This window comes from Kogia breviceps, chromosome 8 (assembly GCF_026419965.1).
Source record: "Kogia breviceps isolate mKogBre1 chromosome 8, mKogBre1 haplotype 1, whole genome shotgun sequence".
In the NCBI taxonomy this organism is placed as follows: domain Eukaryota; kingdom Metazoa; phylum Chordata; class Mammalia; order Artiodactyla; family Physeteridae; genus Kogia; species Kogia breviceps.
This window is the reverse complement of record NC_081317.1, coordinates 17,792,118-17,819,081: the sequence shown is the minus strand read 5'-3', so window position 1 is coordinate 17,819,081 and position 26,964 is coordinate 17,792,118. Positions and strand designations below refer to the sequence as shown.

General features: G+C 45.3%; 1 protein-coding gene across 2 annotated transcripts in view; it reads left to right on the top strand.

Moving 5' to 3' along the window:
• Window positions 1-26,964, top strand: part of PAPPA (pappalysin 1) — a 255,679-nt gene that overhangs the window by 134,070 nt on the left and 94,645 nt on the right. For both annotated transcript variants that reach the window (XM_059071226.2, XM_067040877.1), the window contains exon 10: window positions 11,289-11,482. In XM_059071226.2, coding sequence (XP_058927209.1) covers window positions 11,289-11,482 — 194 coding nt within the window. The remainder of the gene's footprint in view (window positions 1-11,288; window positions 11,483-26,964) is intronic.

The window sequence follows — 26,964 nt, the reverse complement described above, 5'->3', positions numbered from 1 at the left end:
ATATTCCCAGTATTTATAGAATGAGCCTTAATTAGCCAATCAAACCCTTGGCCCATAACAATGAACTGTGCAGCGCCCAGCGAATTACTTAACCTTTCTGAAACTCTGAAACTTTCACTTGCTGTACTTGCAAAAGGAAGCATGTAGACTAGATAATGTCTAAAGACCTTTGCAGTGCTAAACCTTTCTTCATTCATTCAGCAAATACTTCGTGGCTGTCTTCTATGTTCTGGGATTGGAATGCAATAGTGGGCAAAACAGCCTGTGTTTCTGCTCTCTTGGAGCTGCCATTTTGCTTTAGAGAGAATGCAATGATCAAGGAAACTTTGAAGAAGCAATATGATACTATGGAGAAAATAAAATAGACTAGTAGAGTAGAGAGAGACTGGAGTGGAGTTAGCATGGTTAGAGAAGACCTCATTAGGCAGGTGATAATCGAGCTGAGACTGACTCAGTGAATTGGAAAGCCCATGTGATGATTTGAGAGATGAGTTCTAGATTGTACCTGTGATAATAAAATGTAGAACAACAACATGCTTGAGTGTTTTCCATAACACTATTTTATCTGATCATTACAACCACTTTCTCTAATGGATAGGAAAAGTGATATTGTCGTTTTGTTTTAGTAGACAAAAAGAATGAACCCCACGATGATGATGTGTGTTGCCCAGCACCAAACATAATCTGGTGACAAAGCTGAGCTTCAGATGTTGATTTCCGGTCCCTTGTTCCATCTGCTCTTTGTTACCGTCCTCTTCTACATTCTTCGGACAGTTCTTCGGCACCCTTCTCTGTTTTAATTTTGCTGAACCCATTTCCCCTGAAATGGGACTGAAAAAATGGATTTAATGACTAAAGGAAAGGGACAAAACTCAAGAAGCAAATACAGTTTATTGTTTTTTAAATTTATTTATTTTATTTATTTATTTTTGGCTGCTCTGGGTCTTCTTTGCCGCGCGCAGGCTTTCTCTAGTTGCGGCGAGCGGGGGCTTCTCATTGCAGTGGCTTCTCTTGTTGCAGAGCTCAGGCACCAGGGGTGCGCAGGCTTCAGTAGTTGTGGCACGTGGGCTCAGTAGTTGTGGCTCGCGGGCTCTAGAGCACAGGCTCAGTAGTTGTGGCGCACAGGTTTAGTTGCTCCGCGGCATGTGGGATCTACCCGGATCAGGGCTCGAACCCACGTCCCCTGCGATGGCGGGTGGATTCTTAGCCACTGTGCCATCAGGGAAGCCCGCAAATACATTTTAGAATGAATCATTCAAAGGGAATCATTAAAACTGTTTGATTGAACTTTCTTTTTTACTCAAGGGGAAACTGTAGCCCAGAGAGGGAAATGACTTGGTCAAAGCTATGGGTATATTAGTGGACATTTATTTTAGACTCCAGTTCTCTTGACCAGGCTGCTGATCTTGAGGAAGTGTCCCATTCTTTCTCCCTCCCTCCCTTCCTTCCTTCCTTCTTTCCTTCCTTTCTCTCCCTCTCTCTCTCTCTCTCTCTCTCTCTCTCTCTCTCTCTGTTTAGTGTGGACTGGTGAGATCACATTAAAACCACTGATACTCCATTTGTAGTTTGCTATCTTTTATCACCTTTTTTTTAACCATTTTTTGCCGACTTTCTACATATGAATGTTTCAGATTATTCTGCATTTATTATTAGCTTATATCATGCAAAACAAATCTCATTTTGTTACTTCCTGCTCATACTTTTAAAGGCCTTTGGGTCCTAGGTTTCACCCTTCCCCCTGTCCATGCTTAGAATGCCTATTTCATGGCCACCGTGTCGGTCACTGCGGTACTGAATTTTACCCCTCCTTCATATTATGAGATCCCGCTGGCAACCAAAAGAGACCCAGCTGAAAATCATTCAGGGCTTTGAACATTCTGCACATTGGATGTATTGTCATTTATTAGGATCACTATCTTTGCTTATAATCTTTTTAGGCCATTCAAAAAACTATACTAAATTCAAGGTGATGTAAATGTATCTTCAAGTTTCAATTCATAAGACCATCAAATCTCTTTATTAAATTTCAGTCTAGTGTGCACCACCTTTTCTCTCCAGATATTTCATTTCTTTGCAGATTCAGTCAAGAAAGAAAATAAAACAATCTGTAGGACAGATGGTGAGATGTCTTCTGGGAAAAAAATAACATGGGATGCTTTATATAGAATTGGATTTTCCTCCTCAGTATGTGCTAGGATTTATAATATGATATCATTATAATTAATATTTTCATTAAAATCTTTCTACAGTATAATCTACTGAAACAGTTTCAAATCATGTTTGAGACTTCTTCAACACAATCAATAACAGAGATTCTGAAACTCGAAAGAACTTTGTTAATTCATCATTTACTGAGTACCTGCTCTGAGATTGGCATTGTCTTAAGAATTAGGGGTGCAAATAGAAGTGTGATTGGGGCCAGCCCAGAAATATCTAACAATCCAAGAGCTATACACAATCACTCATTCATTCATTCATTTGTTCATTTATTCTTTTTTTTTTTTTTTTGGCCACACTGTGCTGCATGAGGGATCTTAGTTCCCTGTCCAGGGATCGAACCCATGCCCCCTGTAGTGGAAGTGCGGAGTCTTAACCACTGGACCGCCAGGGAAGTCTCTCATTCATTTATTCTTAAATATCAATTACATAATATGGGGAGGCAGTTTTCTTGATCCTAAAGAAAGGGGTACATTTTGAGATAAGCTTCCATGAAACTTATGTCATCTAGAAGGAGGAGAGCAATAATAAATACAATTTATTTTTAGATAGTGAATAATACTGTGAAGAAATAAAATAAGATTGTGTGCCACTTTCTAATGGCGATGGAAGAATAAGATGTGAGCTTACTGTAAGTAGGCAGGGTTGTTATTTGAGGAAGTAATGTTTGAACTAAACCATAAGTGCAAAGAAGAGATTGTGAAAAAAGCCAGGGGAGAAAAGGTATCTCAGGTAAAGTAAATATCAAGTTCGAGTTTTTTGGAACAGTAACGAGTTTGGCTTATTTAAGGAATAGATACTTGTTGAACGGATGGATGGATGGATGGATGAGTAAATGTATGGAAGGCAGTGAGCAAGAAGGATAATAGTAGGAGATGGTCAGATAAAGTGGGGACTTGGCTGTGATACAGTCTTTGGATTTTGTTCCATGCGAGGAGTTTTAGGTTGGAGAGTGGCCTGATGTAGTTTATGTCGTTAAAAGAGCACTCTAGCTGTGCTCTGGAGGAGGGAGGATTGGGAGCAGACATCGAAGAGAGACTGGTTAAATAAGCATTGCCATAGTGATGGTGGCTTGGATTAGGGTGGTAGTGATGGAGCAAAAGTGGATCTTTTGGGAATATCCTGAGATTAAAGAGTCTACAGGATGGGCTCATGGACTTTATGTGGTATTGGAGGATGAACTGAAAAAAACAGAGATGACTCGGAAGGTTTTAGTCTGGCCATTGTCAGGCAATGTTATCATTTACTAAGATGGGGAAGAAAGGACTGTGGGAAGAAACCATTACTTTTATTTTAGACATGTTGATTTTGTGATGACTTTAAATAGATATTTAAGTAGAGATGGCATTGCAGGCAGCTGGGACTCAGAGAAGAGGTCATACCTAAAGAGATGTTTGAGTCATTGGCACATCCATACCCTAACATTTTTATTTTAATATTGGGACTGGATGAGAGACTGTAGATAGATGAGAAAAAGAGGGCCCAAGACCTCACCCTGAAAGCTGGCAGCATTTAGCAGAGGGAAGCAGAAGACAGCAAATGAGTCTGTGTGGGAAGAGCTGAGAGCCAGAAGGGACTAGAATGGCATGGTGGTGTGGAATCCAGGAAGGGAGTACCTCAAGAGGAAAGGAATGGGCGATTTCTTCACATGTTTCAGGACTGTTGGACGTCATAGTTAGTTTTAGCAATGCTGAGGTCAATGGTGACCTTGACAAGATTGATTTCTGTGGGGTGGTGAGTTCAGAAGCTAGATGGGAGTGAACTGAAGAGTGAACTGTCAGAGAGAAAGTGGGAAATGCAAGTTTAGATAACCCTCAGTAAATTTCACTATGAACCGTGGAAAGGGAAATGTGAAGTAGAAGACAGAATGGTAAGGATATGTGAACCGAAGGGAGGCTTTAATTTTTTTTTTTTTTTTTTTTGCGGTATGCGGGCCTCTCACTGTTGTGGCCTCTCCCGTTGCGGAGCACAGGCTCCGGACGCACAGGCTCAGCGGCCACGGCTCACGGGCTTAGTTGCTCCGCGGCATGTGGGATCTTCCCGGACCAGGGCACGAACCCGTGTCCCCTGCATCGGCAGGCGGATTCTCAACCACTGCGCCACCACGGAAGCCCAGGCTTTAATTTTTTTAATTTTTAAAATGTACATTGCTCACTCTTTTAATTAACAGTTTTTATATAGGCAATATCCTGCTATGCCAGTTTGGAAAAAGAGAATCGTGACTCAGGGAATAAAGGGAAAGAAATGGTTTGTGCTAGGCAAGTAGTGATGCAAAAGAGTGACAGGTCAGGCTTCATGGGGCTGAAGATGCTAGAGTTAAATCTTGATGGAAGGACGAGAAGGCGAGGACTCCTAGCCTTTCAGGCTAAGGAAATGAGAGGGGAGCGGAGAGCTCTGAGGCGTGAGTTCTGGGAAGGAGCTCTATGCTTTTAGAGTGGAGGCGTGGTTGGAAATGAGAATAGACGGGGAAGTTGGAGCTGGATTACAAAAGGACTGGAGTGCTAAAACGGGGAGGCGCAAATTTTGCAGGAGTCAGTGAAGAATTTCAGACATGGTCAGATTTAGGTTAATCACTCATAGGCTGTTGTATGAGAAAGTGTCGAAGTGGGGGGAAGACCCAAAGCCAGTTAATTATGAGAGTGTTGTAGGGGGCGAGTGGACAGAGGAGAGGCTGTCCTGAGGGTCCTCTCTGTGGGCGTGGAGTTGGAGTGATCCTTTGAGACTAGGTCCAGATGCACTCTTCTTTTCCTAGTGCTTTGGTTTGCTAGGTGGTGCACTGGTTGTCACATTGAAACACAGGAAGGAATTTCTGGCCCACTTTGGTATGTGGCCAGCCCTTCAAGGAACCAGAGGCCCACTTAAGCTTCTCAGATTCAGTAGACCTAATCGACATCTGAAGCTTGTTAGCGGATTCGTGGTTCTTTAGAAGCCCTTCACCACCCCGTCTTTTGTGCTCCGGACAGGCTGATCTGGTGGCGAGGTTAAGAACAAACCTTGGTTTGAATAGAGCTAAGTGAGGTCAGCGATGTGGGTTTGCCTTGAAGCCTTTTGAAAGATAGGCAGTGTAAAATCCAGATAGATATTCTGTTCCAGAGGAAACATTGACCAGTGCAGCCGCCACCCTGCCTCAAGCTTCCCCTTCATAAACCTTCAGGGGTGAAGCACTCCACCCAGTTTCCCCTGTTCCAAGAAGCTATTATTTGGACACAAAGATCGTGCACTTTTTGGTCTCTTTTTGTTGTTGTTTGGATGAATTGTTATGCGGCATGACGTTTGTTGTGGTTGGACCCATCCTAAACACACAACTGAACTCAAAAAATACTATTTTTCCTGGTGTTTAAAAAATAGTAATCATTGGACTAAAAGAGAACATCCTAATGCCAATCCTGGTCTCTCAGCTGGAAATAGAAACAGATGCTAACTTCTCAAAAGCTGACGCATCTTCACAAACAAGAAGTTTAGAAAGACAGGTAAATCTCCCCATCCTTTGGAAGGCAGGCCACCGAAACAAGTGTGTGTTCAAATTCTTTGTGTCCTCCTTGAGTCCTAAACCAAATCCATCTCTTATTACTTACAACTCTCAGCTCTCCATTTGCAGGGAGTCTTATTTTTTTCTCAGTGGCCTCTTGGCTTAGTAACCCCATTAGCTTCTCAGACTCGTTATACTCAGCCCGTACCAGGGGCTGTTGTGAAATCAGAGATTCCCAAAAGTAGTATTGAAACTTGGTTAAACATAACAAACTATTTTGTTCCAGAGTTATATACTGGAAACCCGATCTGGTAAGGTGGCACGGTGCGGTAGAAGAGGCATCGTATTATGGGCTTAAGAACCAACGTTCTGGCACATTTTCTTCTAAAGCCTTCAGAAAATTACTTCCACTTTGCGAACCCCAGTTTCCCCACGCGTAACATGAAATAATCGCGTTCGGCTCCAAAATCTTCAGCAGCGTGATCATCATCATAGGCCATTTATTGATCACCTGTTATATATTAAATGCTTTACCAGCATTTACCATTAGTCTCTAAGTTCTGTGGGATCCTCAGGATTCCAGTGGTATCACAAATTACCCAAGTTTCTAATCAAGGTAAGTGAATCAGCATCCCCCAGTTGGGTTGAAATAGTTCTGCTGTAAGTAATTATTTTCTTTTTCCTCGGGTTATTGCTCCCCCCAGCCCCCCCCCTTTTTTTTTTTTTTTTTGGTTTACTTGGTTCCTTGCTGTTTATGTTGAAAATAGCCCATGCACTCTCTTCAATCATGTCTATTCTTGGAGATTCCTTAGGATCTAGGGCTGGGTAAACAAAAGTAGACATTTCTAATGAAGAAGACTTCTCCTCCAACCCCTACCTCACCCCAGTATCATCATGGTCAAGAATAAGCCCTGTTCCTTTAAGACTCGTATCACTTTCCATCTCTAAGTCTATTACGCTGTTTGAGCATAGCCAGCACTCTGTCCAGGCAGTCTAAAAGGTAATCTTGTTTTCATTTTACAGATGGGGAAACTGAGGCACGGGGAGATGACATAACATGCCCATGCATATCCAGTAATCAGGGACAGATAAGGAGCTTGAATCCAAGGCCCCTAACTTCAAGGATGAGAACTCTTAACAACAGCTCTCAAATGCCAGCCTTTGCTTATACTTAAAAGTAAACTTGTTTCATCTCCCTGAGACTTGGCTTTCCAAGCTTTCACGCAGGGGTCACAATCCCTGCTTATCTCAGATAGTGTCCTTCAGCCATGCTTCAGGAGTGCAGCGGCATGGCAGTTCATCTTGATGCCCCAGACAGATGGAAATTGAAAATTAAGTCATTGAGAATCGGCATCAGCTGTGTCTGTCCAGTTACAAAGTGTCCATCTGCCTTGGGCTCTTGGAGCTGAGCTCATCTCTGGCAGCTGAAAGCTCAACCAGGGAAGACAGACCCGGCAGTGTCTCCCCACCAGCATCAGGTCTCCTACCTGGTGAGAGCAGATTTCTAAGTGTCTCACTACACGAAAGAGAGCGAATCTGAAATGAGGAGTACCCTCGTATCAGGGGAAGGTGGGGTAAGGTGGAGAAATTGGACTGCCCAGTGGAATTCCACTGTAAGCTAATCACCAATTGGTGTCCCAATTCCTTTCCCTTCGCCCCGAGACCCAGTCTAAAGAAACGTATCAAAGGGTACGGAGCCTAAACTATATTTGGACGAGAGTATGTGCCTCGAGGGTGCTGAAGTTGCCTCATTCGTTCATTCAACAAGCATTTGTGTTTACAGTGCCCCTGCCTGTGGGATGTATTATTTTCAGTGCCACCTAGCTACTGCCCGAGAAGGCAGGGGGCAGGATGCTCCGTGGACCTTGGTATTGACTTCCAACTCTTTTCCCTGAAACCTGCTCAGCTCCCAGCAGAAAGCATTCAAGAAGCACCAAGTACAATGGTGTAATGAAAACAGGAAGGCTGGTTTTGTTTTATTGTTTTGTTGTTGCTGCCTTTGTTTTTCCTGGCCACACATTTGTATTCCATTCCTCACCCTCCTTTCTTCAGTGCTGGGGCCACGGGAGTAGAGTGGAAGAGAGAATTCCCCAGATGAAGACTGGCGGATGGAATTCAAGGGCCCCTGGGGCTCTAGTAGCAAGAGAAACGGAATAGCAGAGTGCAGGGATGTTATTCAAAAAAAGGGACTCACAGTAGCTTTGTCAGCAGAATCTTGGGGGAGAAAACAGTTCTCTCTCTCTCTCTCTCCCCCCCTCCCCCTCCCTCCCTCCCTCCCTCCCTCCCTCCCTCCCTTTCCCCTTTCCCCCAATTTCCTACAACTACATACTACGTATAACTGCCTATCTAAGTACATATTTACCTACCTATGTCTACCTCTGTCTCTCCTCCAGAACCTCCAGGGTCCACCGGCTCTAAGCAGAGACAGATAGATTGAGGTCTTCAACAGAATCAGGAAGGAATTAGCCTTCACAAGAACTCAGCTCTAGCCCCAGTTCCTGCCACTCTGAGGTCTCTTTGATGAGGAAAGGAATCAACTTATCGTAGAGAGACACGGGTGAACTTATGATAATCTTACCCTATTTGTCTTCATATTTGAGGAAAAGAAAGGTGGTACCAGGAGTCCAGCAACCCTGTGACCTTATCCTCAAGAGGGTGTGCCTTCATCATTCTGTAGATACGGCGTGCAGGGGCAAGACCTCTCGGCTAGATATCAAAAGTCCAGGATCCTACTTCTAGCCCTACCACCAACTCGCTCTGTTGTCTGGAAGCAGGTGCCTTACCTCCTGTGTCTCTTAGTTTTCCGTTCGATAAAATAGGTGAAGGGGCTGGGATTGTACACGTGATCTCATGAAACCACTGCAACAGTGCTGGATAAATATTATCTCCATTTTTTTTTTTTTTTTTAATGAAGGAAATGAAGTTCAGAGAGGTTAGGTTATGTAAGCCCTGTGCTGCTTGTATATGGCAGAATTAGGATTTGAACCTAGTTTTGTCTGATGCCAAAACCTGTGCCCTAGGCAGTTCCCTTTATTGGGTTTGTAGAGAGTAAAGTCTGGATTGATGGCTCATCACTCTTGGATTGGGCCTGAGTTTTATTATATGTGTTGGCTACATTCACCAAGAGGTTGGAGCTACTGAGAAGTGCTGAGCCTGTATTCTTTCCATGCTTGAACTGCCAGGCATGCTACTGGTCACTGGAGTCCTCAGCTGGCTCAAACTCATCCTTAAATAATTGAATTATAATGGATTGATTTATTCTGGCTCTTTTGATAGTATTTCACTATGTAAACTGTTTGCAGAAATAAACAAGGGATTTTGGAGCTTGGAAGGGGCTCAACATTCTGCTGCCCCTGAATTCAATGATTCCTTTTTGCACATAGTCAGCATCACAGAAATCCAAGTCTTATTTCTGCTTGACCCGGGCCCTTTCTATTCGGGGGAATGCTGCTTGAAAGGGTTTCAAGTGAGTACTGATTTTACAAGCTGATTCAATTCAGCCACTTAGGAATAAATTGAACCCTTAGGAGAAGAGTATTTTTTCTCTTGACCACTATTTTATTTTTTTTTAAAGGGTTTTTTTTTTTTTTTTTTTTTTTTGATGTGGACCATCTTTAAAGTCTTTATTGAATTTCTTACAATATTGCTTCTGTTTTAAGTTTGGGGTTTTTTGGCCGTGAGGCATGTGAGATCTCAGCTCCCCGACCAGGGATCGAACCCACACCCCCTGCATTGGAAGGCGAAGTCTTAAGCACTGGACCGCCAGGGAAGTCCCTTGACCATTATTTTAGAATAAAGCTCATTCCTGTCCATTTCTTATGAAAGTTGTATGGCTATCTTGAGAGGTTGTCCTGGCTGGGACAGTGATTTCTGTATTACAGATGGGAAGCCAGAAGCTGAGAAGGGACGCTAATTGTGCAAAGTTACATAGCTAATATAAGGGGCAGAAGCCAAACCCTGGTTAGAAATGGGGCTTCCACTCCATTCTTTTGTAGTAAGTAGGGGAAGGATGGCCTAGATCAAGCAGTATCCTCAGGGTGACCATATGTTCTGCGGCGTTCAGATTTTCTCAGGGTATGTGCCTATTGCCTGGATAGTTTTTACTAGCATTCTCTCTCCCTCTCAAAGTGCATTATTTGGATGATAACTTATAAGGTCACTCCAAAACACTGGATAGGGACTAGATTTTGAGGAGCTCACTGCCTTTTGAAGGAGCTGCTGTATGTAAACATGATGGCCGCACAGCGTGATAAGCGTAAAGATGAGGGATCTTTGTAAAATAGGAACCCGCATAGGAGGGGGCACTTAGCTTTTCCTAGAAGAATTGGGGAAGTATGACAGAATACCTGACATTCAAGTCATTAAAAGTTGGGCAGGGTGATCTCTTGGACGGCTACCTCCAGATTTCTCCTTGTGTGGTTCTATATTGCAACAGCAAGAAACATGTACTGTATATGTCCTGCTTACTTAGAAGGCATCCAGTTAATTCTGGGCTTCTCTGATCTTTGTTCTTGCAGCTAATTGAGCATCATCGCAGCCAGCTGCAGCTTTCAATGGCCCCAAGCAGAACTCCTTGCTGGGATTTGAATTACATGGGAGGTTGAGAACTCACTTGGCCTTTGACTGAAACACCTAATACATCCAACCAGGCCCTAGAAGCCTAGCACATTAGACAGGAAGGGCTCCTGGAGTCTCAGTAGTTTCGTCCCCTTCAGTGATGATTGAGCCCAGAGAGGGAAAGAGATTTGTCTAAAGGAACAGAGCAGTTTAGTTCCAGACCCGGGACTGAAGCCAGAATCTCTCGTGTATCAGCGCACTCTTTATGTCAAACTGTGTAATCCTCTTTAGCGTTAAATGAACCTCAGTTTGAGACTGTGAAGTTCTGTGGTGGCAGATAATGCACCCAGAACTTGGGCAGTGAAAGCCTGAGTTTGAAACTAGGATCTGGCATATGAACACGCTGAATGACCCTGGGCACATTATTAAAGATATGCGGGATCTCGGTTTCCTAATCTGGAAGACGAAAATCATACTTTAAATAATAACATCTTTCTCACAAGCTTGCTGTGGGGCTTATTTGGGGTAATGAAGGTGGAAATGTTTGTCAACTTTTGTTTGTGTGTGTGTGTGTAGCAAAAATCACGTGATACAAGGTCTACCTTCTTAACAAATCTGTAAGTGTACATACAGTTTTGGTACCTATAATCACAGTGTTGTACAGCAGATCTCTAAAACGTATTCGTCTTGCATAACTAAAACTTTATACCCATTGAACAGTAACTCGGAAATCTCCACCCCCTCCTGCCAGCCCCTGGCAACCACCATTCTACTCTCTGCTTCTATGAGTTTATTTTACATACATCATATAAGTGGAATCATACAGTGTTTGTCCTTCATGTAATGTTCATTGGTTCATTGATGTTGTCACATATGGCAAGATCTCCTCCTTTTTAAAGACTGAATAATATTCAACTGTGACTCTCAGTGATGGACTTGACCATGCTGATGATTCTGCTGATCTGATTCCATGGCTGCTGATGATAGATGAGGCCAAAGAACAAACATTGATCTGGTCTCTCCCGTCTATGTCTATCTCCTGTAGATGAGCCCAGCCGGTGCTATTTCCATGATGGTGATGGGGTATGTGAGGAGTTTGAACAAAAAACTAGCATCAAAGACTGTGGTGTCTACACACCGCAGGGGTTCCTGGATCAGTGGGCATCCAACGCTTCTGTATCCCATCAAGACCAGCAGTGCCCAGGCTGGGTCATCATCGGCCAACCAGCAGCATCGCAGGTAAGCTCCCAGCCACACGTAACATTTCCTGCAGACATTCTCAATCTCTGCTCTCCCCCTCAAGGTTGCACGTCACAAAGGCAGTGTCATTGGACGTGGCCACTTGATCATATCTCTAGCCAAATGTAATTTTTTTAAAAATGCATATATAGGGAATTCTCCAGCAGTCCAGTGTTTAGGACTCCACTCTTTCACTGCCACGGGTACAGGTTCGATCCCTAGTGGGGGAACTGAGATCCTGTAAGCTGCGCAGCGTGGCAAAAAAAAAAAAAAAAAAAAAATGCGTATATAACTTTATCATATTTGTACCAAATATTCCTCCATAGGACTGTACCATTTTATATTCTTATCAGGAATGTATGAAAGTGTTTGTTTGTCTTCAATTTTAACAACAGAGTGTATTGTCAACTTTTGGGTTTTTACTGTCTCCATAGGTAAGAAAACGTCATCTCATGTTGTTTTAATTTGCATTTCTTTTACTCTAGTGAGATTAAGATTCTTTTTGTATGTATCATGGTCATGTTCCTTTCTTTTTCTGTGAGCAGTCTCTTTATCCCATTTTTCTATTGGGACTTTGGTCTTTTTCTTCTTGATAGTTAAAAGTGGTTTATATACCAGCGAGATGAGCTCTTGTTTGTGATCTACGTTGAAAATATTTTTGTCCAGTCTGCAGTTTTTCTTTTGACTTCCCTTATAATGCTTTTTTCAAAATTTTTTATAAAGTCGTTTTTTAAAAAAAATTTATTGATATATAGTTGATTTGCAATGATGTGTTAATTTCCGCTGTACAGCAGAGTGACTCAGTTCTACACATATCTATTCTTTTTCATAATATTTTCCATTATGGTTTATCATGGGATAGTGAATATAGTTCCCTGTGCTATACAGTAGGACCTTGTTTTTTCTCTATTCTATATATACTAGTTTGCATCTGTTAATCCCAAACTCCCGATCTTTTCCTCCCCTACCCTCCTCCCCCTTGGTAACCACAAGTCTGCTCTTTATGTCTGTGAATCGGTTTCTGTTTCATAGAAGTGATATCATATGGTATCTGTCTTTCTCTGTCTGACTTACTTCACTTAGTATGATAATCCCTAGGTCCATCCATGTTGCCGCAAATGGCCAAATGCAATTCTAAGGTCTCATGAGACCTGTTTGTCAGCGATTGGACACGGAAGGGTTAAGGGCAAGAAACGTCAGCATAGTAGGTAGGGGTAATGACTGTCCTCCTATGTCCCTACCTATTGTAAGTTATACTGGGGGAAAGCTCTCCATTTTGGATATACCCCTGGAATTCAGTGAGATAAGAACAGATTCTTGGGGAGAGTCTCACTTCTGAGGGGGGCAGAGTGTCAAGTTGTGTGCCTCTTGAGCACTCGCCCGTGAATGAACAGTGCCTTTACCATGAACTTGCTGTGTGGCTTTGGGCTCTAGTCTTCCCACCTCTTTGGGCCCCATTTTCCCCATCTTTAAGTTAGAGAGTAGTTGAGCTGGATGATCTCCAAGGACCTTCCCAACCCGAAAAAGCTGTGACTCGTTCCTTAATCCCCGAATGCACTATTTACGTCCCCGAGGGACTGTCAGGTTAGTTGAGGGAGCAAGAGCGTTGGGGCCACCAGAGCCGACGTGATTCTAGGGATGGCCATACTGTCCCCAGAGCCCGCTTTCCAATTACCCTGCTGAACAAGCACCTGCCTTCTTCCGAGATTCCTGTTTCCCAGAGACACGACTCAGTGCTTCCTACCGCCTGGCCCCGTAGCCGTTTCTGAGGCCGGCCTCCCTCCTGGCCTTGCAGATGAGCCATTACTCCTAGCCATTCCTCTCTACTACTGCTTCCCTGACTCAGGGTCGGTGGGGTGGTTGAGGGGAGGCCTGGTTTCTAGATGAAAGAGAAACGTGACCTTCTGGGGCCCAGTGAAAGTCATTGCAAGAGGTACAAAAGGAGTCCAACCTCACTTACAGTGTTTATTCGATCATGTTTTCATTTATCGGATTGTGTTTACATGCATTAGATTCTTTCTTTATTCCTTTGCTTCTGACTGCCCTAAGGAGGATGGAAAGAAATGGAAGCGTGGTATCCCCTGACGTTTCCCATGTGTAGTGCCAGCCGGGTGTGTGAATGAATGAACGAACAAACGAATGAATGAATAAATGAGTGCTTGTGTAGGCCTCATCCTGCCCCGTGCCACCTCTGTATTTGCCGTATCCATCTCTGGTTACACTCATGCTCTGAACTCTAATTACCTTGTTTCCGTGTCTGGCTCCCCCTTTAGACTGCAAGTTTTGTGAAAACAGTTTTGAGGTTTTATTCACTTTGTTCCCCCATCTTCAAGCACAGGTCTAGATAAGACTAGGAGTTCAGGAGATGTGTATTTAATTTACTGTAGATACACACCCACGCACACGCACGCGCACACACACACACACACACACACACACACACACACACAGTGCTACCTCTCTCACACAGAGTGTCCTGCTTCAGGAACAGCAGGGCTGGCCAGCAATAGAGCCAGGAATTCCAAATTCGACACCTCCATCCCGTTCCTAGAAATGTTTAAAAAACATCATTCAGACAAGGGTATTATTAACACACTCAGAATCTCACATGAGCAAGTGTTGAGGTAGCAGCTGTGCTTAAAAAGCACCCAAAGTTTATTGCTACTAATGTGAGAAAAGGAGAGAAAGAATTTTCCAGTCTTAGCATTGGAAAAGAGACTTTGCGGGGCAATTATTCCAGTCTCCTAAGGAGGGGGCTGTCAGGAATCATGGGTGATTATCTCTTCCTAAACAAAAATCCAATTAAAAAAAAATCATTATAAATACTAGCTCTTCGATCTACAAAGAGGAGATGAGGAAACAAAATCATCCTGTTGAATTATTCATTGTAACCAATTTTATTTTAATGAAATCGACTAGGTTCCATTACTCTGGGCTTGGACATAATCTTTGTTACAAGGAGACTTCAGCTGTAACTAAATTTGCCATAATGAGATCAGCTCACTGGAGAATACAGGGTCAGGGTAGGGGATGTGCCTTCCGTCTGGGCGCAGGGCTGGGCAGGGCGGCCCGGAGGCCTGCAGCACAAAAGTCCCCCCAGTCCCCTGTCTCAAAGCAAGCGCCTAGAAGTCATTCACACACCGCCCCCATCGTGCACAGGCCAACATGCGCGCGCACACGCACACAACCTGCGTAACTCTGAGTAAAGGCTCTTCCTGGAGTGTAAACATAGCTCCCTTCTGACAACAGAGAAGAGGAAGAAGTCTAACCGTGGCCTTCATTACTGTGTACAGTGATTAGAGGAGGCTGGTGGTTAATTCTCACCCTGTCAGGGCCTCCAGTGAAGAGGTTGATGGCTCGACAGAGGGAGTTGGGGGGTTTCTAGATGCACTGTGTGCCCCTTACCTTCCCTCAACACAGTTATACGCTCCTCCTCCTCCTCCTCCCTCCTCTCTCTCTCTTTCTGTTTCTTTTACACACATACAGACAGGCACGCACACACACAAACACATGAACAGCCTACAGGAACAGGCCACGTAGATGCAGGGGACCCTATCCAGAGAGTGAGTACCAAAGCACCGAGAGGAGAGTGGGGGAGGGAACCAGTGGTTGTCGAGGTCCACCAGCCACTGTACTGGGCCCTCACACACACTTCATAGGCAACCCCCTCGCCATTCTTCAAGGAAAGAATTATTACCTACCTCTGAGAAACTAAGGGGTGGAGTGTTTGTTCTCCAGGGTCACACAGCCCATAGTGTAAAATCTGGGATTAAAAGGATCTCATGGGGCTTCCCTGGTGGCGCAGTGGTTGAGAGTCCACCTGCCGATGCAGGGAACACGGGTTCGTGCCCCGGTCCGGGAAGATCCCACATGCCGCGGAGCGGCTGGGCCCGTGAGCCATGGCCGCTGAGCCTGTGCGTCCGGAGCCTGTGCTCTGCAACGGGAGGGGCCACAGCAGTGAGAGGCCCGCGTACCGCAAAAAAAAAAAAAAAAAAAAAAAAAAAAATGGATTTCATGGAAGGTGACATTGGGAGCTTGGGAATATGTGGTCCTGTCCAAGAGCTGCAAGTAACTGGATTTCTGCAGAATATCCCTGTGAATCAAGCAGAAAGAGTCGTGGATGGACAGATCTCTGTGTTGGTGGTACTATGCACACTCCATGAAGTGCTTGAATTCTCCTGCTACAGACTTCCCGGGCACTGCCCACCCCTTGAGTTCAGGATGCTTCCATTCCATGTCTCAGTGGCCCTGTTCCTGGTACCCTGGTGTTCGCTAGGCTGCCCCATCAGGTTGGGGAGTGATGAAATGACCTCACCTGTGTCCATTTCCTTTTTACAAACCAGTTTTGTCCCACTCTCTGCCTTTCCCTGATGCTGCAAAAAAATGATAAGTGCAGGTGTTTATTGGAGGTCTGTGCCGAGGTCTGTGCTGGAGCCCACGGAAGAAACCAAAGAAGTCAAAGACCCAACTCTGACCTTGTTCGCGTGCAAGACTTAAGTGTGAGGATGCTATCGAGAGGAGTAGCCGTGTCGGAATAAGAGGGCAGGTGGTGACTGTGACTGCTGAAGAGACGCCTCACTCTTTGTGCTAGATGAGTCTAGAAAATGGTTAAAACGTCCGTTTTCATTCTTGTGTGAGCCCTCCACTTCTCATAGTTCCCAGTCTCTCTCGTCCATTCTCCTGAAACAAGACTCCCAAATTTGGTTAGAGCCAAGCTCCTCCACCCCGAACATGGAGTCTTATGTCCAAATGTTATCAGAAGTATCAAAACTTCCCCGCTCTGCACAGTGAGCTGAACATTCTATAATAAGAGACATTCTTTGGATATTTTGGCCATGTACCTTTCTGGCCCAGCTGGAATTCATTCAAGAGGTCCCTGAGACAAAACAAAAATGGAAACGAGTCGAAAGCACTGAGTTATCTCTCGTCTGGGAACCTCAGCCCGGTTTGGTTTAAGTGTTGGCAAAGATCTCGTCTTGTTCTCATTTTGCCTCCACGTCTCACCTCTCTCCGGTGCTTTACACCATAGGCTGCCAAAGTGAGATGTAGCTATTCCTTCCTCCTGCCCCCACCGCCTGCATTTCCACCCAAGCCCGTTTCCCCTGGTCCAAACAGACCCCTCCCCCCTCCTGCAGTGGCCTCCGGGGGCGTTGGAAGCACGAAGACGGTCAGAATGCGCAGTGCTCTCCCAGGGATTACAGACCTTCAGTCAACGGACCCGTGTATTTGGTTGATCCTTTGAGGGTAACATTTAGACTAAGCATTTCCAGGGCTGTGGTTTAAGGGCCAAAGTTAAGAAAACCTTTCGAAGAACGAGAGCCATCCACAGCGAGATGAAGTGCCCTGTGATACAATAAGCTCCCCATCACGAGGCACTCAGGCTGAGCTGGTGGTTGTGCAGGAGATTCCTGCGTTAGGAGGAGGACAAGGCCTGAGCACCTCCCCTTGCTTTGTGATTGATTCTGACTCTGTATCCACCAACCCACGGTGAGGCATATCCGTTCTTTGCCACCTCACTTTGAGTCGCCATTACCCGTTCCTTGGCGTGTCCGTAAGATTGTGTGCCTCTATTAAAATGCAAATCATGATTTGTCTTTAGGGATTAATTCATTTATTCGTTTGATTAGGTGGAAATATATATGAATCCTCCGCTGAGAAATGTGAGCAGGTAGAGAACATGGGCATTCGTGGGGTCACGTGGAAATCGTGCAGATGTGGCTTTGCCCTCGTAGCTTTTCCTCTTAACTTGGGAGTCTTGAGCAGATCGCTCCTCCAGGAACCTCAGTTTTCTCCTCCAGAGAGAGGGAATGAATGATGGCCTCTACTTGGTGGGGATGCAGGGAGTAAATGCAGAGAAAACTGTTCTGTTGTTGTTGTTCGTTTTCCACTCGTTGGGTAGTGCAAATGTTAATTCCCTGTTTCATTCATGTCAGGCCCGCCGCTGCACACCCTCGCCCGAGAGCCACCCACGGTGACCCACACAGCACAGAAGTTCAGTCAACATCTGGTTGAGTGAATAGGCACACTTGCATTAACAAATGCTTCCTGCGTGCTCAGGACTGTACCAGGCATTTTGAGACACTCCAAAGAAGCGCTGGTCCTTTCGTAGCCCTCACGACGCTCACTATTGCGTGGGAGGGGGTGTGTCCAGCTGGAAATTGCAGCCAAGACCCAAGAGTATGAGATTTAGAGGGAGTTTCCCCTGAGGAAGAAACCACACTGCTATCAGCTTACTCGGCCAGCAGGGATGAAAGCCAGCATGCAGGCATGGAAAAGTCCTTTGCCCACTTTCAGAAGGTCCTGGACAAATCATAAAAATAACATCTACCAGGTTCATCCAGGCTCTGCATCAGATTCCTTGAATCCTACTTAAACGGCAACAAGAATAGGAATAGCTTGTTCTCACTTTACAGATTGGGATAGTAAGGCTCAGGGAGCTGAGTGACTGACAGTCTGGGGGTTCACACTTCTAAGAGGCAGAGGTAGAACCAGGATTCAGGCCACTGTGTTCATCACAGGAGCCCAGGTGCAGGACGAGGCAGCTCACGAGGCCTGCTGCCACGGCTGACACGGGGAAATACGTGAGGAGAGCTGTCTTTTGCGTCTTTCCTTACGTAGTGTGCTTTCGAGGAACACAAGGAAAGTGGGAGCCCCCCTCTCCAGTACCCCAAATATTGCCCTACTGTTTCTGCCATGCTTCCTACATCTCTATCTAAGGGCAGTCGTTCTTCTGGGCTAAGTATTGCCCTCGCCAGAAAGTCATTTAAAAAGCGTACATGAAAATACAGGAGAAACATAGGAAATGTTTTAAGTTGCCAAACCCTGAGTGTAAAAAAAAAAAAAGATTTCTTAGATTTTGGATCCAAATCCATGTCTAATTACTTCTGGGCTGTGGGAGAGAAAACGAAGAAAAGCACAAACAGTACAATTGTAGATGGAAGAAGAAACTTTGCTCCATTTACAAGTTTGTCACAAACCATGTGCTGTACCCAGGAAACCTTGAGATGTCAGTAAGGGAATCGCAAGATGGGTGCATTCCTTGATGGCTCGCCCAGAGAGCAGGGACCATTTATCTGTGTCTTCTGCATCCTTGTGTCCAGAGGAAGGGAGCAGAAATCCACTGGGCTCTCTGGACATAAGCGTAAGAAGTCTTTCCACAAGCACCCACAACGCAGTGTAGGAAGTGTTGGGGCAGGGGAACCGAGGGGAGGGTGGGGAGATATTTCCTTTGGGAGTGATTGCTGAGCTGTGACTGGAAGGATAAGCTGGGGGTAGGAGAGGGGTGTGCAAGGAAGAGCATGTCAGAGAGAGAGACAGAGGCAGACAGAAGGAGACAGACAGACAGACAGACAGACAGACATCCAACAAAAGGCCAATAAGAAATTCAGGGGAAGTCAAGAGAGAAGGGCTATGAAAATGATGCGGGGATGTCCTTCAGATGCTTGAAATTTAGCCTTTATCCCGAGTTCGAGGGGGAGCTTCTCAGAGGTTCTAAGCAGGGGACCAGCAGATCAGATGTTCATTTGAGGATGAAGACTGACATCTATGAACACCTCCTGGGTGTCAGACCCTGGATGAGAGGGTCGAAGCACATTTTGAAACTGAGAAGGTTTGCTTCTTCGTCTCTCAGAATGAAGAACTGCCTTCAGTGCGGGAGGTGAAGGATCTCCCCTGTGCCACTCTTTCTTCTTCTTCTTTCTTTTCTTGCACCCGCTACCGGGATTGCATTGAAACAGCCCCACGTGGAAATTTTGCACGGACGAGCAATTCTCTGATGCTGTTCAGATGATGATATTGGCAAAGGGCAGGGGCCAATCGTGGTCTCAGCACCCAGTGCTGAGGTCACTGCTGGGATGTGTCCCTTCACCGGCGTGTGCAGGTCTTCTCGCTGGTGAAATGCGACAGCATCTGCCAGTGGAGGGAGAGGAGGGAGGCCAAGGGGATGTGCCGAAATGTGAGAGAAGATTCCAAGCAGTTTTCCCAAATACCCAGGGGATCTGCTTTCTTCTGGTGGTTTCTGAATAATTTTTCAAGAGCACATGTGTGAGTCATCTAAGGAGACAGAACAGAGAGTCCCATGGTCTGTTACAGTCTGTCCCATTGGTGTGGGGCACCCAGAAATCCCTCCAGGAGAGCACAAGCCAGCTCCTTCATCAGAAAGGAGCCCTCTGCGCTCTCCTCCACCCCCTCTTCTTCTCTGCCTCCTTAACTCCTTCACTCTTTTGATATTTATTCAAACTTATGAAATGTCACATGCTATGATTGGCCCCCCAAAACTTTGAGTGATGAGAGTTTTATAGAAAAAAATGAGATTTAGGACCCGCTCAGCCTGGCTTCTAGTTCCAGGGTCACCAGCTCTGTCACTTTGGGCAAGCCGGTTCTCTTCGCTTCTGCCCAGTCTCTTATCTATAAAACAGGAGTGATAGCACCCATATGGCAGATCCTTGTCAAGGATGAGACAGTTGATCCACACATGTGGTTTTCCTTCTGATGGCAGCTGAAAACTTTTTAAAGCAATGCTTCTTTCTGCCCGTGACGCTTAACAACTGTGGGATCCAATTAGGAACAATTGAGGTTTTTGTTGTTGTTTTTAAAGGAACACTCTTTGGGACACAGAAATCTAAGCAGAGAGAGAGAGACTTTGAAAGTCTCTTGGTCTTACTTCACTTAATTAAGATTTGGCCCTCCATCCCCTATCTGCTGTGAAAGGATTCTGATATTTGGATTCAAAACCCACTATAATCTTCCTGTGAACCCACTATGTCCAAAGCATCCTTTTCAGCAGGGGATTGGGGTTGAGATGAATAATTCAACCGCTGCCCTCAAGCTGTCTGTAGTGTCCGCGGAGGAAAGGGAACACTGGACTAGGTACCTCTAAGAAGAAAAGAAAAACTTGGGCGAACTGCTGTGATACGTGGACACACGGAATAAACCTTAGAGGGACATACATTGAGGGGGACGGGTATGCGTGAAGCAACGCTTGGCGTTTGCAGCAGACGTGCATGGGTTACCAGGGAAGGTGCCACGTGGAGCAGGGAAGGCTCTCACTTGCCAGTTGACTCTTGTCTTGCAGCCCAGGAACAAGCAAGGCTTTGTGGTTCGAGGCTGCTTCCACTGGCTCTTCACGGAGAACAGACACCGCTGGGCCACTTTACTCCACAGCCCCTCTAGGAAGCCCCCTAGGCTTTTGTGTTCCCTGCTTCTCCAAGCCTGACCCACTCCCATCTCACTGTCTATATCGTCCACGTCATCTCTCCCTCCTGAAGCATTCAGGACCAGACTCCCGCCTTCCATCTCTGCCATCCACTCAGGCTCCCTCAACACCCTTCTCCATCCTCGTCTTTCATTTTCTTTTCTTTTCTTTTTTTAAAAAGTATTGTTGTTGTTTTAAGCGGGGGCACCGGTGTTTAGCCAGCATGGCCTTTGCTGTGTAATTTAGTTTTGTGTCCTGTACCCAAGAAACATGTAAAATATGTAAACAGCGTTCGCTCTCAGAGACTGTAATGCGCGTAGGAAGCAGCAGCCGGTCAAGCTTGCTGAGCCCGCTGCTTCGGCGGTATTGGATTCTGTCCCCAAAACCACATGCTCATTTCTCTAAGTCTGGAAGTAAACTTTCTCAAGCCAGGCCCAAAGGATGGGGTTCCAAGGGCAGTTGGATGTTGGTTGTGCATAGGATTTTGCTTTTGTTATGTGTGTGTGTGTGTGTGTGTGTTCATTTGTTTGTGTTTGTTCTTCAAACCCCCTACCCCCCACTCTCCATCCCAACGTCCTTACTTTTTAAATTAACCTGTATATGCTATCTATAGAACCAGAACAAAAAGGGCTTTCTACCCTCTCTGCCACCCTAGGCATGGATTTCTTAAAACGCACCTAATTCTTCAGCCAGATCCAAGTGCCAGATGCTCCTGGATATATTGGTGTGTGTTCATTTTTCAGGGAGAGGTAGACTGGGAGAGACAAGTGAAAGGCACCCATGCTGAGAGGTATGCTTCTCTGCCAGGGTGGTCCAACAAAGACTTCCCTGGGGCTCCTGCCCACCCCGGAACCCTTTACCCAAACTGGACCTATGTATGCAGCTGGTGGAAGGGGATGCTTGGCTGATGCCTGCATTTCTCTCCATCCTGGGAAAGAGCATGAGTTTGGGAGAGATCTGGTCTGCTGGCAGGATACTGCTCTCAGGAATGTGGATGCTGCTTGTGTGATGCCCAGGTCTGCAATGTATGTAGCCTCCTGGGGCAAGGGATCCAGGAAGAGAAAAGCAATGCAGAGCAATGTAAGGAAGGAGATAAACTGACATGCATCAGGGAGCTATGGTCAGGAGTTTATATTCCAGAGAAGGCAGAACCGTGTCAGTGTTGAGAGCCCAGGCTCCAGCTCAGCTGTCTGATAGGACTTCCATTGACGATGGAAGTAGTCTGTATTGGCACTGTAGCCTCTAGCCACCTATTGTTTTGAACCCTTGAAATGTGGCTCAGGAAAGTGAGGAACTGAATTTTTAATTTTAATTAGTTTAAAATTAAATAGCCACAGGGAGATACTGAGGTACCCGACTGGAGCAGGTCTAAAGTCTATCACATCCCAGTGCTGCCACCTATAGTGAGATCTAGGGCAAGTTACATGGTCTCTCAGCCTTAGTCTCCTCATCTGTAAAATAGGAAAATCAAGTGGCAGTTGTGAGTATTCCAGAAAATTGTACACATAAAACACTTGGAACATTGCTTGGCATATAATAACTGCTATCTGCATGTATTCAATGCAGTTATTGCATTAAACCTTTATAACCAATCTGTGTAGTAAAAACTGTGTTCCCATTTTACAGATAGGGAAGCAAAGCTCCGCACAGGGTCCCCTCCTCCAAGTGGTGGAACAGGAGGAAAGCCAGTGCTTTCAGGCTCCACAGCCCATGCACTTTCCAGGATACACACCACTTTCCCCAAGAATTTTTTTAAATGTGTGGTCACTGCTGTGTGTTCCAAGATGAAGAACAAGGCCTGGCACACAGTAGGCATGCGATAAATACTTACAATTAAATCTGCACTTTGTTCTGTTAACAGCTTTGCGCAGAAAAGTAGGAAACAGCTACTGGAGGCCAGGCCCCAGGAAAAAGGCTCTACCCTTTTGCCTCTTATTATTCTGGTCTTAGGGATGTTCTCATGACTAGATTTCCATGGATATTGATGGAAACATAAAGGGCTCTCTGTCTGGCTTGAGAGTGTATGGTTCGCCTTCAGACAGGCCTCCCAGTGAGAGGCCCAGCCAAGGAAGGTGTGAAAGAGCAAGAGAAAGAAGGGAGGAAGGAGAGGTGGGGGAGAAGGGAAGAGGAATACAAAATTAAGGGAACTATACTCAGTATTTTGTAATAGCCTATAAGGGAAAAGAATCTGAAAAAAAAAAAAATATATATATATATATATGTACGTATAACTGAATCACTTTGCTGTACACCTGAAACTAACAACACAACACTGTATTAACATTAACTGTACTTAAAAAAAAAAAAGACCTATTACAAAGCTACAGTAATCAAAACAGCATGGTATTCATATAAAGATAGACAAACAGATCAATGGAACAGAATAGAGAGTCCAGAAAATAGACCTCCTAACATAAAGAAAACTGATTTTGACAAATGGACAAAATATTTGAACAGACACTTCACTGAAGAAGATGCTCAATATCATTAGTCATGAGAGAAGTAAAAATTAAAACCACAGTGAGATATTGCTATACATCTATCAAAACGGCTAAAATTAAAACAGCTGACCGTATCAAGTGTTAGTTAGGATATGGAGGAACTGGAACTCTCATACACTGCTGGTAGTAATTTTAAAAGTACAATAACTTGGGCTTCCCTGGTGGCGCAGTGGTTGAGAGTCCACCTGCCGATGCAGGGAACACGGGTTCGCGCCCCGGTCCGGGAAGATCCCACATGCCGCGGAGCAGTTAGGCCCGTGAGCCGTGGCCGCTGAGCCTGCACGTCTGGAGCCTGTGCTCCGCAACGGGAGAGGCCACAACAGTGAGAGGCCCGCATACCACACACACACACACACACACACACACAAAGTACAATAACTTTGGAAAACAATTTGACAGTGTAATCCAGCCATTGTATTCCTAGGTATTAAAAGAAAACGTGTCCATGCTAAGGGTCGATATAGATATATATATGTATATGTATATGTATATTCATAGCAGTTTTATTCATAATAGACAAATATTGAAAACAAACCAGATGTCCATCAGCTGGTGAATTGGATAAATAAACTATGGTATATACATATAATGGAATGTTGCTTGATAATAAAAATAATGAAGGGAGAGGTGAAAAGGAGTGACTAAACAATAATAAATGACAGTAATACCAATGACATAATAGTACTAACAATAGTTGATAATAATGATAGGAGCAGTGTGAATGGTCCAGCTCTCAAGGCGGTTACTCCATGTCAGGACCTCTACCCAGAGGTTCACACTGTTTTAGCACATTTATACCCACCAACCTCTCTACGAGGTAGTGGCTAACTTTCACTGGTTTACAGAGGACTAAATTGAGACTCACAAAGGTTAAGTAACTTACCCAAGTTTCTACAACTAGCCTAGGGGTGGGGCAAGGAAATCTAGAATTCGACCCCAAGACTGTCTTCCTCTAGAGCTAGGAGGAAAGAAGTAGGAAGGGACGAAGGAGGGAAATGTTAAGTGTGTTTCTGACATGCCGGGCTGTGTGTAAACACTTGCATGTGCAAGAGCTCTTTCAATCCTGAAACAACCCTTCAAAGTAGGTGCCATCATCTGATTTTGCAGTGGAGGAATTTAGGCTCCTTGAGGCGTTCAAGGTCATGATGTCAATAAATGGCAGAATCTGAGATTCCAGCCCACATCTCTTCAAATGTGTATGACTTCCACTGCTCATGGAAAGTTCAAGAAAGTGGCAGGTGTGGGATTGTTGAGGAGATCACATTGTGGATCCTAGATCATGCTGGGATGGTTCCCATGGACAGTGTCTCAGAACAGCTGCTTCAACACCCTGCCTTTTTTGCAGATGTGTGCCACCTTGTCCAAGGGCACCACTAGGGGAAAGCATCACCGCAGATAGTCTCTGTCCCTCAGAGGAATCTGCTGGTGGAGTGGTGGACACTTACGTCAGCAGTATCTATTGGGCATTTGATGGGCAAAGCCCCCAGTTTGCACATCAGGGTCACTATCCCCACCTCTGAAATCTGGAGAGGGAGGCCAGAGAGAAATGCCACCCTTCTCCTTGAGAATGAGAGCCCTTATTTGAGCTGGAAGGTCAGCAGGACACCGATAAAAGCATAAGTCATCCCTGTCCTCTTGTTCCTTGTATGCGTCAGATCATTGCATCCTTTGGAGGCTCTTCCGAGGAGAAATCAAACTGAAGGCAGCCCTGGCAAGATGACCGCCTGCTCTTCTAAAAGCAAAGAGGAGAGGCAATCACTCAGTGGTTTCCACGGTGATAGGAGGGGATCAGAAAAGCCTGAGGTCTGCAGTGAGGGGTAGAACCCAAGGACAAGGCACCTTGGCATCAAGTGGGGTTCCCTGCCGCCAGTGTGACTCATATTTCATCTTGGTCACAGCTTGGAACACACAGGTATTGATTAGGAAAGCAGGGAAGAGGAAGAAGGGGAAGAAGGGAGAAAAAACACAAAAACAACCTGGAAACTCCTAGTTTTATGAACTTGAGAAAGTCTTGTTCTTTTAACCCACAGATGTTTTGAAGTGAAAAAATCACTCCTTTGACCTTTCTTGAATAGGCCAGTGTGGTCAAGACTGCCATTAACCACTGCTCAACTATCCTTAACCAAGGGTTTCGGTGACCAGGCACCCAGCTTGGATGTGGTCACCACTTTCCTGATTAACCCATGGACATCTCAGGGCTCCCAGAGTAGGCAAAGGAGAGGTCTGGTGGTTTCTTAAAACGTCCCGCTTCAGTTGAGTAGCTCTGAGCTGAGTGTTGGAGATTTCCGTGCTGCTTCAGTGCTTTGCTCCTGCTTTACTCCTGAGTTGGCCGTGCCTCCCAGTTCTACTGTAGAGCCAGTAAAGGGGGCATTTTAGAGTGAAGCTAACTGGATCTGTGTTCTCAATCTTTGGTATCTGGTTTTCTAAACAGGAAGTTTTGGGGGTGCTGGATTTAGAGCAGACAGCATTGGTTGCTCCTATTCTAGAATTATGATATCCTGGTATTCTGGTCTAGAGCCGGAAGTGTTGCCACGCTCAACCTCCTGTTTTAGAACTGACAATGCCTCTGGGCTCTGAAATACAAATCACGATGCTTCAGGATTCATATCTGAAGCTGGCGATGCCTCAGGATTTTCATCTTGTGCTGGCAGCATCTCTGGGTTTCGATCCAGAGTTGCGTGAACATCCTGGTTGAAGCTAACGCATCCTCTTGATCTGATCCAGAGTCAACGCTGCTTTTATATCCTGACCTAGAATTCATGAAATGTTGTTAATTGCTTTCAGTGCAAATTTTTTTAAAAAGAGATTTGGAAACACAGAAAGTTAGCAATGTGTTTTGTAAAATATAATGTGCTCAGAACTCTGTTTGCAGCAAGATTCTACATCTTGAACTTTATCCTTCATGCCTCTGTTATTGACATCATCTGGGAAACTGGGTTTGTCATGGCTCAGCTGTGGCCCAGTTTTTCCTCCTTCTCTTGCCTTTTTTTCTCCAGCCCCTGCTCTTCAGAGCCCACTTGACATTAAGATCCTGCATTTCAGGCCCGGCCCTTGGGCATGGACTGTCCCTCCTTTTCCATGCCCCTCTCCACCTGAACGGACCTCGAATACGGAACCCACCACGCTGTTGTGTGGGTGTTTGCTGGGACAATCCGTTACTCTCCATCGCATCCCCCCTAGGGGTCTGGGAGCTCTTTGGGAGAAGGGATTTTATCTTTATTGCCTTTTTCCCCGCTCTGGGATCCATTTTCCTCATACAGACCATGGGAGATAAAGAACCTAACTCGTAATAAGTGCTATATGTAAGTGTACGTTGAATGAGTGCATGAATGAATGAATGAGTTAATGAGAGAGAAATATAAGAAAAATGTGAGCTTTGGCTGGAAGAAAATTTGTCTTCCACAGAGAACTGAGATCTCTGGGAACCCCCAAACCCCTGTCCCTCACCCCTAAAGAATTTTCAGAAGGTCCTGCAACCCACTCTTCTAACCCTGTCAGCATCATACTGTCGGAGGAGACGCATGTGCCATGAAGTCACCCACGGACCATCTGGCCGGGGATCCCGTGTCCCTCCTCTGCTGCGGGAGATTACGTAAGCTGGACAGCAGCCTCCAGATGTTAGCAGTTTCTGCTCATTTCTTTCCTCCCTTTTCAGCAACAATAATAATAATTAAAACAAACACAGGCCTCATCCCCTCCCCGCACCCCTGAAATTACAAACAGGTGGGCCCAGATGCCCTTCCCGTCCAAAGGCCTAGTCTCTTAAGTCCAGTCCCGAGCCTCAGCAA